The sequence below is a fragment of the Falco naumanni genome, chromosome Z, assembly GCF_017639655.2.
Source record: "Falco naumanni isolate bFalNau1 chromosome Z, bFalNau1.pat, whole genome shotgun sequence".
Taxonomy (NCBI): Eukaryota; Metazoa; Chordata; class Aves; order Falconiformes; family Falconidae; genus Falco; species Falco naumanni.
Genome location: NC_054080.1, coordinates 45,245,587 through 45,262,462, shown reverse-complemented (window position 1 = coordinate 45,262,462; position 16,876 = coordinate 45,245,587). Strand labels below are relative to the sequence as shown.

The following is a 16,876-nucleotide window of genomic DNA, read 5'->3' as shown; positions in this document are numbered from 1 at the left end:
GGTTTTTTTGCTATTTTTTTCTGTGCCTTCTTAGTGCCACAAACTGCACTTACAGTATGGACAATACTACCAAAGTGTAAAGAAAACTAAGTACTTAACATGCCCTAAAGAGAAGACAGAGACTCACTGTATATTGACAATACCTGTATTTTCTCTTGATGTGTAGATGTAACACAATAAAACTTAAAGGGTCTCTCTTCTGTTCCCTCCCCATAATGACACATTCAGTTTTTCCACAACTGAGCCCCAATTTAGCAATTAAATAAAAATGCTTACCACTTGCCTCAATTATGGGAAATCTCACTGGCTTCTTCCCTTTCCCTATCCTTAAAAGGAAGGTAGACAGGATCTCGTTAAATGCATACCAAACTCTCAGCACTTTTTAAAAACTGTCCCAAAAACCAGCACTGTAAACTTGAAATTAATATGTATTACAAACAACAATCAGCCTCTGCCTTCTCCTTTTGAAACTCTCCCACATACTGAATCAAAAAATTTGCTTTTCAGTTTAACAGAGTCATCAGAAAGTTTAGAAGATGGCAAAGACACAACAAAAGAAGCACAAAGGTGAAATGTTATAGCTTCAGTACTAATGGAAAGTGATGGACTTCCTAGGAAAACATTGCAATCTGTATTTCAAATTTAAGAACTGTTTTTGTTAAACTTCTCAGCATAGTTACAATGAAGAGCAAGTGCAGTCAGCTTATGTGGGGGCAGCTGATAAATATCCAACATAAGTTCTGAAGATGAACATTAAGAGAAGAATTAATCTTATGTTATTAACATGTAAAGAAGCTGGATTCAGTGAAGTACTTAAGCACAATTCTAAGTATAAATGTGCACGTACTCCTGCAAAGCTGCTCCTTTGCTTATCACTAGGTTTAAGTCAACTTCTTGCTGTCAGATGCTCTGTTAGGAAAGGAGTAGGAAATTACCATCGTATGTTCTTCCATTTTTAAGTAGCTCTTCCCAAGAAGCAACCTTCTACATTCTCTGCATTAAGACATTGGGATGCTTATATCTGGAGAAGAATTTTGCCTTTATTTCACTGGAAACTACTCATTAGAAAATTAGAAACAGTAGTTTACCGTTTAGTTCCAAAATCAGACTTTTAATGTAACAGTAATACTGCTCCTACCCAATACACATTCAAGGTCTGGCTACGGCTTCTGAATAAGGGCTAGGTCTACCCATGGTAAAAACACTACAATTAGATGACAGCAGTTACTATTACAACCTAAGAGAACATAGAGAGCATAATTACGTACACACACATCAGCAGGACTGCTGCTGCATTGCTGATACCATTTAGAACTGCACAAAAGGAGTAACAACCCTACCTTTGTAATTTGTTTAGACAGTTGTGAAGTGTTCACAGTGACTGTCACACATCTTCCACTGAAGTGGCAACAGAGTACTGACTCTGAAATCTTGGCTAGAAGGCATCACTAGAGTTCATCTAGTTTAGTCTTTCACTCAAGCACAACTAATGACACCACAGAAGCGTGCCAGTCATGGCTTTGTGGCAATTCCTGAAAGCCTCTACAGATGGAGATTTCAATACCTCTCTGGTTTCTCTGTTGCACTGCTAAACTAACACCCAAGGGAAAAATGTTTCCTCATACAGAGCCTAAACTTCCCAGGCCACAATTTGTTGTATTGTCTACCTAGAAAAGTTTGCCTTCATGACACACTTTTCCAACTCTTCAAATACTCATGGTAATTATTAGCATCCTCCTCACTAGACTGAACAAGCTGTCCCTCACCCTGTCTTCACGGATACAGGCTCTGGGCCCTTCATGCCTTTCCCAACAGTTTATGTGATCATTGAATTGTGTTTATAAACCCTTTGCAATTATTTCAGGGGGAAATGCAAAGGAATTGTATTAAGGATGGTGAACAGACATTTTGATATTTTGTCACTCAGATGTGTACCTTATAGAAGTTTTGCAGGAATTCAAAGGTGGCCTAAACACTCTTAAGCAGGTATTATCTGCTTGAGCAGATAAAGCAATATAGGTCCTGAGTTTACCGTAACAGAATAAACATTCTAACACGGCTTCACTATTTTATTGTAGAATGATTCAAGGATTAATTGAAAAGTATAACGCAATTAATTTTTTAACTAATCAATCTCTGTTTAACCTTCTTCGGTCTTTCATCTCTCATTTATACAATTTCTAAGAGCAAATCAGCTTTTATGGATGTCATGGCAGATAAAATGTTTTTATTCCAGAAGTAATTTTTCCAACAATACTGCTTATTCTTCTCTAAAATTGCTCTTAAACAGCTTTTCTGTTGCCAGTGATAGTTTGTAACATTGCATATTTGTCATTTGCCTTTATTAAACATACAAGCAACATTACTGCCATGATATTTTTAATCAGTTTAGTTAAAGAATGTTTGACAAGATGAAATTGTTGAATTACGCACTGTTCTGAAAAATACTTTGTCATTAACAGTATGCATGTTTAGGTATGGAAGTACATCGTTTCACGTTAACAGTATTTTCACTGGAAACAGGGGTAGGATCACAAGGAGTATAGAAAAAGGCCAGCACTGCGGATCTGACCTTCTGTCAGATGCAGTGTGAAGGAAGCCTTGCCAAACCAAGCAAGACAGTGTGGCAGGGCAGGAACAGTGGGCAGCAAGCAGTATTTAATAGTTCATTCAAGCCCTTGATGTGATTTTATGAGCCAGCTCTACCTCACAAAATTGCTTCCAGAAAAACCTTATTTCAGCTTCAATGGAAAAGGCTGCAGAAAGAAACTCGTGAATAGCTAATACATAGAAATATGCAGCTGGAGCTGGCTCAAGGTTTTCTCAGCAGCTGACAGCCATCTGCAGCAGTAATGCCAGCCTTCACAGCAACCCCGCTCTGACAGCAGCAACAGCTCATTGTGGCCTCCTTGGCTTTGCAGGCAGCTGGCATAAGGAAAATGAGCAGCAGGATCACTGTTTTCACCATCCTCCAAGGTCTGCTGGCCTCGGCAACTTCCCTGCTCTGCTTATGTCTGCAGTCAATCCCGAAACGCACAAACGTACATTGGTATCACCAGCCATTACGCCAATTTTCTTGTTATGACATACAGATGCCAGGATAAAATTCTCCCATCCTCCACACAAACCGACCCAGTCGCAAATCAAATGTAAAAATACCATCATGAAACACAGAATAAAAAATATAGTGCACAAAATCCAAAAGTGCATAGAAATACGTTAACTATAAACAGATTATATAATCTGGGATAAGATTATTCCATTTTCTTATTGAACACCAAGAAAAACCACTGCACTTACTAATGAATCATAGGGCTATCCAGTTTTATAACGAAAAACATGTTTTTATGAAACAAGAATAAAAATAAAATTAAATGTCTTTGTACTATGTACCTCTTACTATAGAAAAGTTTTTGTAAGATGGTTAAACATTAATTCAAATATAACTAGCATACAAACCCTGTTTTCTCACTTTTTTATCTAAGTGTAAACTCTTACTCTTCCTCATTTTGGAAGATTAAAATAGTACCTCCTTCCACTTTTTTTTTTTTTTTAAAAAAAAATCCTATACTTTCAGTTTTCATGTTAAAATGATGGATTTCTAGTTTGGATTCATGTATTGCAATTCTCTTTGCTGTCTGTTGCTCTGCAAAATTATGCAATTACTCCTGCAGTTGCAGAAATAAATAGAATTGGCATAATTTATAAACACTTGACTCTAGAAGTCAAAATCTGAAAAATACCTGAAGAGCGCTAAAATAGCATTTAAGAGCTGTATCAGCTGGTACCCAGTGAAGGGAAAGCAGCATCTCTCAGCTAACATAGTGCTTGGACAGAAAAGACCAAGTACAATGAAACAACACAGAAGCAGCAGTGGAGTTTCATGCATTACTGTCTTTATGGTTGTCTAGAGTGGCATCTAGTGGGCATACTGTAACTTACATATTGAATGAAAAATGTAAGTAACTTCTGTCTTTAAAATTGCTAGTAATTTAAATAGTGTCTGTTAACAAAATCAGGATTTCACAAATTGTAAGGGACTGAATGTTGTTGAAGTGATGCAAGAGAAGGTGGTGAGGAGGGAAACAAGATGCATTTTTCAGTCAACAACTGGCACTGTGTACATAACTACGTTTCTGCTGGTAACAAATGTTTATTTGACTGAGAGGGCATTCAGAGACAACTGTAGAAGAGGAGGTACTGACACAATAGACCTTCAGGAAAAAAAGCCGAGGTTAATATTCCAGAAGTTGTTTAGTATCACAGTAATGGACTTACATTATTTTACCTGACAAAATCTTGTGCATATGAATGGTATTTGGTGGGAAAGTCTCTATTAATTAGGAACGTCACCATCCTCCAAATAAGACTTCCAACAATTACTGAAGTAGAATCAATGTCTAGCTGCACAGAAAGACCTACAGTGTATGCCTTGGCTAGAAATCTAATAAAGCAGTTACATGAAAGTTGGGAAATAACAGGAAGTCAGGAAGTGGAAGGTAAGTGCAGAGTCCTCCACTACGGAAAAAAAGTAAATACAGTACTAAACCGGAAGCGACTCAGATTTTTGTCACTCGTATGAAGTATAATCTCGCAGCTACACTGCTATAACTAGCTGTCTAAGAAAAAACCTGTGACAGTTGTACAAATACTTTGGTGAGTAACTCAAATGCAGTAAGAGACAATTTCAAACACAGAGCTCAGTAGTAAATACTTTCTTCACTGGTCTTGAATCTTTCTGCAAACTAGCCTGAGAAAATCTTCTGGCAGAGGACCGGGAAGACATCTCTGTAGGTGAGAACTGTACTTTTAAATCACCTGGGAGCAGGACTTTCACCTCTCAAACAACTTAAATTTGCAAAACTGAACGCAAAAATATACAGCAATTTTATGTATCCAGCAGAGGGACAGATGAACCAAATGACAGCTGAAATCCATCAACCAATCTGTTCAACAACCACCAAAGCACAAAAATACTGTACAAAAAAAAAGTGGTCCAAAGAGTGGTCAAAAACCACGGTCCAAACACTGCTGTCAGACATTTCCAAAATAAAAAAAAAAGACTGTTAAATTAATTTTGATGAAGTAACATGAATGCCGGAATAATCAGTTTTTCATGAATACCTACGTACTTTTGAGAAAATTGGGTGAAAATATTTTGAAATTAAATTGTTACTGAAAAAGGCCCTTTTCTGGACAGTTTTGACACTGGGTATTGAAAAAAGTAAGTGGCAGTTGCCTTTGCCAGCAAATGCTGCCAATAGCAACATTTACCAGCTGCATTTCTGGCAGCCTCTGCAAGTTAGGTTCACAATCATTCAACTTCCCATTTCCATTATGAACCACCCATTTCAACAAAAGAGAGGCTCTAACTCTTCCTTATGCAAATGATGTTACCCAGTACTGATACTTTATGTACAAAGGATTTCTTATCCACAAACCAAAAAGAAAATACATACGCATAACTGTGAACAGGTAAGAGCAGATACAATACATACAGCAACACGGTTTGGCACAGGTGGTTAATGTGTTATTTTCCCTGGTTACCAAATAAACAATGAGTTCTGGAGATTTTATTTCCCATGGAAACAACATTGCTAAATAATTATGAAGACCATCTAAGAATTTTAAATCTATCTGGGAGTTCACATTATCCCTCTGCCCTACACTCAATTGTACTGGATTGCTTAATGTTGATGCAAAAAACCAGACAACTAAAGTATTATGTTTATTCACAATGCAGAAAAGGAGAAGTGCTCTAATCTCAACATTGTTTTCTTCCAGCCTTCATGCTCAGCCATTCAGGATCAGCTTGTGAATAAGGAACACAAAGTGCTGGAAGAGAAGGGGAAGCATGCCCAGATGTGAACAGCAAGATAATTCAGATGAAAAAATGAAACACGTGCTTCAGATAACTGCCTCCATAAAGAGTGAAAGTATCCTGAACTCTGTGGCTTCATGCCATTTCTTATTCCTTGTCACATCAAAAGGAAGTGCAACTGGAACATGTCACCAACTTGTCACCCGTTAACAGATCCCAGTGATGAAGTTCCAGCTAGGCTTTGGACACTCTATTTTGCAGATGTATTTTGTCCAGATTCAAAACACGAGCATGTATGCTTGCATCTACATATCTGTATAGACACAAAAATGAGTTCACATTAAAAATACCTATCCTGGGTTTCATGTAATTATTTTCATGTGATTTTAATACATTAGACTTTAACTGGAATACCTTTTAACAAACCAAGCAATGTTGATCCTTTCTACTTGGGACAACCCAATAATAATAAAATTTTCCATCTATCAAAAGAACTGACATCCTTGCACAGTACCTTTATTCAATACTTGGAAGCACAGAAATACTGCAGAAAACCACCCTACAAAGTTCCTTCAGTTTCAGTTTGCAGTTGTGGTTGAGCTACTGAATCTCTAATTTTCTAAATATTCTGTTTTGCCTTCATACAAGTGTTACCTCTGATAAAATTGAAAACAGTTCTTCAGCGTAAATTAAGTACTGTGAAGGTAACTACATTAATTCATATAACCACTAAATAAAGTAGGGTTCTTCAGTGTTGTAAAGAAACTATGGCAAAACCTTATAGCATGACCACAAAGATGCTCCCCAAAGAAACGAACGAAAAAAACTCCTTTCACTTAACTAACTGTGACTTTTTCTACTTAGAATCACAGAACAATTTATGTTGGAAAGGACCTGTGAAAGTCATCCCGTCCAACCCCTTGCTCCCAGCAGAACTAACTTCATCATTACATCAGGTTGCTCGTGGCTGTGTCCAGTCAAGCTTTGAACACCTCTCCCCAGGATGGAGATCCCACCCCTCTAAGCAGCTAATTCTGCTTCACTCACTCATATGTAGGCATCATCTTTCAGCCCCTGTGATCTCTGAACACCAAGCTAAACACATTTTTACTATGGGTCACTGTAGTTACAGACTGTTAAGCCACTAGACAGTTTTAATGATCCCCTGGTGGTAATGTTTTGGACAAAGCATTTTTAAGAACAAACTTTCCAGATTATTTAGCTCCACACTGCTTACAAAAGAGACTCCATCAGTCAAATGTCCCTTCCTCCTTCCACCTCTCCTGTTTCAGTTGTCTGAATACCCCTTCAAATCCCTGCAAGGTTTATGCAATGCCTTTTGCAAATGTTTCTTGAGTCACTTCCAGATCTACTGGTTCTGTTCACATCTCAAAAATATTATGCTTTCCTACTGCTGGTGCCATGTGAACATCTACTACTGGTAAATGAACCTCGTATTCTGTATCTCAGAAACCTGTAAGACTTGATGGGGAATCACAGCTGCCCTTTGCTCCTAAGTAACAGCCACTTCTTTAAAACTTTATAAACTCAGGATGAATCTGTAAGACAATGGGATGCTGAACACAGAAAGAGGGCATCAAGTTTTAGCAGCAGAATTCTTAACAGTGCAAGCAGCTGTCTGCATGCAACTCTGGCTGCTACACCACTGTATACTATGAAGCAGCAATGGAGCAGGTTTAGACAAGCTTCCAGGGAACTCCTTCTGTTCAGAACAAGGAGAACGGTAACACATGCAAAAGTATTTGTTGGAATGCTTCAAAAATTACTATCAAGACTGGCACAAAAACCATTAAATCTGGTTGTCATACCAGGTTAGATGATGCAGGTCCTTACAGCTGACAAACCATTTGGTTCCACATGGTAAGGAAGTGAAAGCCAGTGGAAAGATGAACACAACGCAAAAGCAAGAAGCTGGGAAAATGATCTCTATGGCATTATTTTTGTGGATGTGCACTAAGCCATATGGCATTTGTCAAGATCACAGAGAAGACAGATCCTATGTAATAGTTTAATGTGTGAAAGGAGGACACACAGGAAGTAATGGCAACACTAGAGACAGCTTGAAGGCATGTGCCTAGGATTTCTTAAGCCAAGGATTCAATTTTGCTATTATTTTCAAAACTCAGAATTCTTAAGTCATTTCAGCCTGCTTCATACATTACAAACATTTTTCAGCAAGAACTGCAATCTAGGATCAAACCTTTAAATACATGAATTATAAGGAGGTGGTACTTTCTGTCACACTATAATGCAAATCAGATGATAACTCTGATGATTAAAGGGAAAGGAAGGAAATACTGGGTTAAGAGAAATTCAGTTACACACTATTATGTTTAAACTAACAATTTTAGCTGCAGGTAAACCAGATAATGTATTAAGACATAGTACAAGCTTTAAAAAACAAAACCCCAAAAGCTTAACAACAGCTTTGAAACAAAAGCTTTTTTAAAAAAAATCAGTACTCTAGTTAAGAAGAATCTCCTCCTTTTCTGATAAAAAAAATAACCGATAAGGGTTCTTAATAAATGTCTTACAAAGCTTGCAAACTACCTGTCTGGATAGGTTATATAAATGAGTTACAACTTAACAGTAAAATTTGCTTGGTTTTTTTCCAAGGTCAGTGAAAACCCAGCAAATAAACCACCTATGAAATACAAGTTTTTGAAGTTACATTAATGGTACCATTTTAACAAAGGAAGAGACACTTTAACAATTCTTTTATACGTGGTTTCATTCATCAATGGAAAGAAATTGCTTAACAAGTAAAATAATTAAAAAAACATTGCTTTCCTAAGGCATAGAGATGTAAGACATTTGTATGTAATACAGGATACATATTATGTATTTATAATGCTGGGCACTAGTGAAATTCCTTACTCAGAGGTCAAAGCAGACAAAACTTTAGCTGTAAATACTAGCAATATTTATATCCAATCCTGTTAAAACTTACATATATATTTTTTTTTTTAAACCAAAATGTATCAGTGTAGAAGAATGGCTGCAGAAGCATGGCCTTAGAATCTCTGAAGATCTGCACAATCCAGGCCTGGTATTAGAATAGGCCTGTAATCACAATTGTGCAGATCTTCAGAGATTGTAAGGCCACACTTCTGCAGCCATTCTTCTACATATCAGCTCTAACCAAAATAATCTAAACTGGCATTCTCCCCCTGATTTATTTTGTGCAATGGATGTCCACAATACTCACACTGATTTACTTCTAAAAATTGTATCTTATCAGTGAATACTTCAAGATGTTCAATGTCTCAGTAGCTTTGCTGCCTTGACACTTCAGGAAAGACAGCATTTGCTTTTTCATAGTTTAGAAAACTTTGAAATTTCACTTAGCCTGTCAATCCATTAATTTAGCTGAACGGAGGAAATAGTATCCTGTCTTTTCTGTTTTCCCTACGGGAACACAGAAAAAGAAGGATCTTGACCTATAAATAGCTCACATTTTCATAACCACCATAGACCTGTACAAGCCATATGAAATCATATATGCCTTAAGACTTTTAGTGCAGTAATGTAGAAGAAAAAACATGTACAAGCATCAATAAACACCATCCTTCATTCTGCCATTTCCAAGTAATCATTAAGCCCTGCAAAGATAATGAAAACCATTTTTTTTATTAAACCAGATTTTACAGGTACACTGCGATGTCTCTAATCCCTCAGTAACTGCAAGTGGTTACTCGTTCTCTTATAAAGGTGGAACTCGTTTTTGCATTTATTGCACTAAGACCATGAGATTTTATATGTTTAGAAGAGCTACCTGTGATACTTATTTAAATGCAGTATATCCTGGAACATGGATTAATATACTTTATCTAGAAAAAATCCTTTATTTAAGAAAACAAGTTGATTCTAAAAATAGAAAAGTTCTAAACAACGCTTTTTGATAAAACTGCAAACTTCCCCAGATCTGTTGGTATAATTCAGAGCAAAAGCCTGACCTTGAGGACATAATACACTATAAATTAATTCACCAGAGAGATGATTCCTTCATTTTTTCATCTCACCTCTAATTCTGTCAGAATTTTCTGAAAAAGTGAAAAGGTCAAATATCTGATAATTTAACTTATAACATGTTCTCCTTCATCACATCATATCAGACTGAGGAACGATTTACTTAATTTACAGTACTATTAATGTAATTAGTATATTATGTCCTCTGGATCAAATTTTGTCCTCATTTCCACCAACGTATCTAGACAGACTTACTGTTTTATTAAGGGCAGAATTTGGAACAGTTAGCTACCTATCCTTTTTTATGTATTTAAGAAGACAAAGGCATTTCAAAACTGTACATCATCTGAAATTATTGAAAGATATGTTTAAATATACTGTCCTTACCAATTCTTCTCATTTTGTATTTATGCAATGAAATCAGATGCTTAGTTATGTACAATCTAGACACATACTTAAGAAAGGAGAGACAATGTTGGTTCTGATTATTGCCTGTTAGGGGAATCATAGTTAAAATACAGTTGGGCAGCTATGCATGCATTTCTACATGAAAGTCCCCAACCACTTGGCTGCAGATCTCTGCTACGGGAGCGCAATTTCATGGATCTATCATTTAAGTGTCATCTTACACAGGACTCTGACTAACAGGCAGTCTCAACACTCAGTCTTATTTTCTCTGTATGATGTACCATTAGAGTAGTTAAAATGTATTTCTCAGAGCTTTTAATACCTAACTCCTCCACGGGCATGAAGACAGAAACAGTCCCCAACTCAATCCCACATATATCCAGTGAGTAAAAGCCCTTGAAAGACACCAGCGAAGCCTCTCAGTTTAGTATAGCCTCATGTGATTTATAACCCAAATGTATTTTTCTTCAATAAGCTAAACGAAGGTAAAAGTGGATTTACAACTGAGAATTTATCAGGCACTGCATTTTGAAACAAGATCAAGACACTTAAGGGCTCTAAACCAGTTTCATTATCATGAACAGTTATATAAACACACATACACCAAATGGAAAATAATAATTCTTACAGATTTATGTTTACTCATGAAAACGAGATTAATGAAAAATGTATTAACTAAAAAGAACGCCACAGATGATTAAAAAGTATAGTTCTCTTTGTAAAAACATATTATGAGCAAACAGACTTCAGGCAATAACATGCAGTGGACTAATTAGAAAAGGAAAGTAGGCCATCTTACAAAAATCATACTATTTAATCAGGCCATGAAAGCAATGCAAAGGGACTAGCAGAACACTACAAGCTGTAGACTCAGATCTTTTACTTTCAATGAGAGGTGCACTGATCAAAGAAGGATTAGGTTCTATCATAGCATCACACTGATGGCATGCATACAAAGAAAGTAGTGCATTTACACACACTGTCACTTTGGTGCTAGAATTTGAATACTGTTTCACAATTCAAAGGTAAGTGTGAAAAGTATCTCTTGGCTGATCACCAAAGTCTTCAAGTTAAATTACTGTCTTCCCTACTGAGTTTGTCCCACCCCAGTGAAGAACAAAAATATATTTGGGGGGTAAATTTCTTAATTCAGAGTGTCAACACATTTAAAAACTTTTCCCATATTTCTGCTACACCCACATTCAGACAAACTACGCTTTGCTTTACACACAATAAATAAACGCATTCTTCTCCCATGTGTTCTGGGACTGCAATGTTTAAGGATGCAGAGGAGGAAAAAGGAAGGGCAGAAAGCAGTGCTCTAGTATAACAACAAAATCTAGACAGACAGGCTACAGCTCGCTGAAAGCCAAAACTAATCTGCCCAGAGAGTGCTTAGCTCTAAGACAGTCTGGATCCATCCCAGAGCTAGAGTAACACAGGCCTAAGGCTGCTGGAAAGTGCTCCTAGGGTATGTACGTATGACTAAAACAAAACCTGGTTTCAATTAAAGTTATGAACATACTTCAAACTGAAATACAAAAAGGTTCACAAGTTTTCCACTGTTGTTAATGAGAAACAAACAGTTTAGCAGCAAGGTGGAAGAACTATCTGCAAAACGAGGAGTTTTGCAGCTTTTGCCTCCGCAAAGTGTTTCAAAAGTGAAAAACTGAAAAATCAAACCAGCTTTACAAGTGATCTTCTTCATAATAGTTGAAAAGTAGTTACAGAAAAGCTATGACAAGTTTAGGCATCACTTGTCACTGGAGAGCCCAAAACATAAAGGAAATTTTCAGTCAGATGTTCTATTCAGTTCTCAACACACGAACTCTTTTAGCATACAAGAACACAGAGCGTTGTATATTCCACTGAATCAGCCTATGAAAATACCGCTCCATGTTCTACAGCAGGGATGCTCTAAGTCACACCAAACCAAGCTGACATACCAGAGCAAAGGTCTGAGCTAGAACAGGATACACTTAATAGGGAACCAGAGCCTGGTAAACCTCTCCCTGTGAGACAGTTCCTACAAGAACTTCTCCCTATGAGAAACACAGTATGAAAACACAGTGATAAGTATCCAACATCAAGAAGTTTGAAAGTTTAATTTGGATAGTTAGAACAACATTTCAAAATCATCATAACTGATTTTTCTTTATGTGATTTCCAAGATACTTTGTTTTGACTTGTATAATTAAAATGCTTAATACTTCTGTGTTGACTTTGTGGTTAAAAAAGAATAATGCAAACAGAGAAAGACAGAACCAGACATTTCTGGCTTTGCTTGAAATGAGCCAAGTCTGACTGTGTTCTCTTTTTATCTACATATCCAGCTTCCAAAATTACAAGAGATTAAGTCGGTGCAGATCACAGCATCAAATTTTTTGTAAATTCAGCTTTGAATGATATAGTTGATTATATAACTAATGTAACGATATTCTTCTTTTACAGAAAGACAATAAATGTAAGGACTTTCAGAGCTCCCATAATTTATTGAAAAATTAATCCTGAATGAAGTTCAGTATACAAACATGAATCTCCAGGGACACCTGTTTTACTTTGTTATGCCAACATTCTCTCAAACTGAAATCAACATGTATGCAGCCATGAAGTTGTTTTCTTTTTTCACCTAACTTCTGTAAGTATGTGTTAGAAGACTTGCATAGGACAGTGACAGTAAATCATAACAGTTTCATCAATAACTTAAAACAGTCCTCAAGAAAGACAAAAACATTAAATAATCTCCCCAGTCTAAAACAGCATTAAAAGTGCTGGAACTAGTGTGCTTTGCCCCCTCAGCTCATTTACTTTCCTACTTCTAGTATTTTTTTTTTTAATACATTATACTTCCTATGTTTTAAGTCAAAGGCACGGAGTTTACTACATTGGGGTGTGTTCTAGCAAAGAATCTATAAATTTTGTCTTCATTTCCACTGCCTATTTTTGTGGCTCTGCCAAAAAACACTGACTGCACAGCTACACTAAGAGCACTTCTGTATATTCAACTGTATTCTCTTTCAACAGAAAATAAATAGGTTTCTTTGAATCATCCACGGAGCAGATCAGCTCTGACATATTTGAAGACTGATCCCCACCTCACCTCTTGATCCCTCTGGTGCTTCTCACTCCACTGGCTGCAGTTGTGTATGACTGCTGATAGACGCATTTGAAAAACACCTGGGACTGGACAAGTCAAGCTACTTTTTCTTTAAAACTAGTGCTTTTTGCTGATGCTTTCTTACCTCATTGTCTGACTCCACAAGCACTTGATCATATTCACTAAGAGCTACTAGGAACATGATAGATGTGACGTTTTCAAAGCAATGTATCCATTTTCTTCTTTCTGATCGTTGGCCTCCTACATCCACCATTCTGCAAAATCAACATCCACATCAACTTCATGAATAATTTAACGCATAAACACAGACACACACAAAATGACAAAATTCAAAAATTCAGTTGAAAACACAGTTTGGTTTGTTTTTCTTAATAATTTCTCTCATTGATATTTAATGGAACCTGTTGTAACTAGACAGTTAATTGTATTTGCTTTTAAGTCTGTGTTTCCTGTATTTAAATTATTGTGGGTTTCAAAACCCTCAGATTTCTGAGATATAAACATCTCATGAGCCATGGTTCGGCAATGTATGTATGCCCTGTGTATTCAGCAGAAACAGATGTGAACAGAATAGACATGGTGGTCTGCCTTTTTCCCCCTGAATTACCAAAGTGAAAATTACCAACTTGTTAAAGCTGCCCCATTTTAAGAGGAAAAATAGAGTACAATATATATCTATTGGAATTTTTAATAGCCAAAATTAAAATTCAGATTTGCTTTTTAATAGCCAAAATTAAAATTCAGATTTGCTCGCGGCGTATTCTCACTTCATCACACATCTAAGCTTAACTAAACACAGCTGTTCAACTTGCAACTGCAGTTCTATAGATTTTTAAGCAACTGCACTCACATAGGGTGATTCCTCTCTGAAGGAAAGTATCCTCTCTCTGAAAATCAGTACACAAGTGATAACTTTGTATTCCATAATTTACATGAATTAGGAGGACATGGTTGTATTTTCAGATTATTACTCCACAGTGAAACTTTGATACATATTATTGAAAAGATAAATTGCAGGTTTACTATCAGTATTATCTACCTTCAGAAAAAGACAAACCTAATTGTCTTCATCCTTTTCCCATCTTTAATATTAGCTTATTTTTTAAAACATAGAACAATTGCTTTTTATGCAGTTTTAACCAATGCCCTATATACCTATATATTACTAATGTAAAAGGAAACAAAGCAAAGCAAGTGGGTCTTAAAACCTTCTTTTCTACCTGAAAATGACGCTTTGTAGGTCGAATGGATATTCAATGATCCCTGTTGTTGGGACTCGAACTCTGAGCACATCTTGCTGAGTTGGCAGATAGGTGGCATCTGCTATGCGGTCCAAATCATTAAGATAGCTATAGACAGGGAGAAACAACAGGAATGCAAGACAGTGACACCATCATTCCACTGAGGGAAAGAGAAAGGAAGACTTGGGAATGGAAATGGACTGTGGGGTAGGAAAAAGTACAACAGAAGAAAGAGCATTATCGGCATAAGAGGGGACAAAGTATAAAAATGTGCTCCTTCCTCTCTTCCTGCACACTTTCACAGCTTCAAATAAATTCTACAAAAGGGTAGCATTGTTATTCTGGGTTGTTTTTTTTTCATACAAGTTTGCTTGGCTTTCACATGTAAATTCACCAAAGATTCAAAGTTTTCAATGACATAATTCTAGGCAATTCAGAGAAAAATAGTATTATAAAATGTGTGAGAAATATAAAATTGCACAGTTTATTTGAATATGTAACATATTTCTTTATATTCATTTTGCACTGTCTACATAAATGCATGGATAGACGAACAAGAAACTCCTAAGCAATAGTCAGCTCCTATGGAATAGATCATTATCAATTATGAAGTAATAGCAGGATAAATGGTACTGTTTGGAGATTAAATATTTTTTTTAAAAAAAGGAAACCCCCACCCACTGACAAAAAAAATTCCGGATCTTGTGATCAGAAGGCAGCACTGATTATTTAGTGGGATGCCTGGCATCTGAAAGTCCTGCATTCGCACTGAAACATCTGATTAATTTAATAAGCCTGCAGTACATGAAATACATGCCAGTCTGTTAACAAATAACCCAAAGTTCTTATAAAATGGCTTGTAAAGGGTCATTAACTACAACACAAAAGCATTCTGCAATTGCTTAATGGTGGGTTTCAACCATAAAGCACCAGTGTGCCAAAGGTTTTAATTAGTTCTCATAAAAAAGATGCTTCAAAAGAGAAGCATGTACCCATATGTATGAGATAACCTGTTTGGGTTCAGAAGCTGGACATCTCATGAAATCAGTGCATCAGGCAGCTTGCGTTCTCCCTGTGGTAGATGTCTGGGAGAAAGCCTACTGCAGAAAATGGAGTTCTGGGGTGTCTGGTTACCTCCCAGCACAGACTGACCTAGTGTTAGTCACTGAGAAGATAAATTAACCAATGGATGCCCTCATTCATTCTAGGGGAGGAGAGTGATGGCCTTGTAATTTAGTAAATGATCACTAAGCTCTGAACATGTTCTTTTCCTTGTAGTTATTAGTGAAGGTGCTCTTTTTAAATAAACCCACACAACAAATCAGATGCTTTGAATGACTTCTGAACAAACTAGTGAAAAAAGTTATCCTGAACAATGACAGAAGCAAAGCAGTTTGATTTCTACCTTACAGTAAAAATACAGACGTATTTATTAGATCTAGGAGGGAGCCAAAAACATTATCAAATCTCCCTCACTATGATTTTATTCATGAAAGATTAATCCAACAGTAAACATTGTATGTGAGAAAGTTACACACAATCAGAAAGTTGTATTGAACCATATACCTCAGCTAATTCAGGAGCTACTACTCTGCAAATACTTTCTGAGAACACTGATTAGTTTCTGCCAATAAGAAAAATGCTTGTGGGTTTCAGCACTTCATCTTTCCTCATGTGCTTCATACAAAAAGCAGAATGGAGAAGCACATCATCAATATGTTGGTGGAAAAAAAAAGTGTAAGTGAATGAAATTCATAACCACCACAACAAGAAACTGACAGAGACCTTGAACTTGATTCTTTTTCCCTCCCACTCCCCAGAAAACTGGTTTTGGTTTTGGTTTGTGACTGAATTCTGGAAGGGTACAAAGAAGCATTGCAGGTCATTACATGCTACAGTGGTATTCACAAGAGCAGCAGAACTTTAACTGAATGAATTGCTAGATGGCCCATTACACAATCATCTTGTTGCGTTTCTTTAGCAAGCTTCAGCCGGCGGTCATCAACGTGAGCCTGTTACCACACCTCTGCACCACAGGTAAGTGGACACTTAATAAGACATGCTGTAATGCACATCTGGCTGATTTTCGGAAGGCCATAGTGCAAAGGAACATTATTAAATAGTTAAATCTCACCTGTGTTACTGGAAACCATTAAAAGGGCAAAGGAGTGGTTTTTTTGTCCTACCACAAACCACTGATGTCATTAAGTTCCAGAAGCATTAATTTATCCTTAAAAATAGTAATCTTTCCCTCATCCTTGTTCATTTCTGCTCAAGTTCTGCTCAGTTACTGAAGAG

At 36.7% G+C, this 16,876-nt stretch overlaps 1 protein-coding gene across 2 annotated transcripts in view; it reads right to left on the bottom strand.

The window, feature by feature from the left end:
* The window catches only part of LOC121080948 (guanine nucleotide-binding protein G(q) subunit alpha), a 135,516-nt gene that overhangs the window by 13,203 nt on the left and 105,437 nt on the right, over positions 1 to 16,876 (bottom strand). For both annotated transcript variants that reach the window (XM_040579383.1, XM_040579384.1), the window contains exons 4-5: positions 14,558 to 14,686; positions 13,462 to 13,591 (exon numbers count right to left, since the gene is read on the bottom strand). In XM_040579383.1, the coding sequence (XP_040435317.1) occupies positions 13,462 to 13,591; positions 14,558 to 14,686 (259 nt within the window). The remainder of the gene's footprint in view (positions 1 to 13,461; positions 13,592 to 14,557; positions 14,687 to 16,876) is intronic.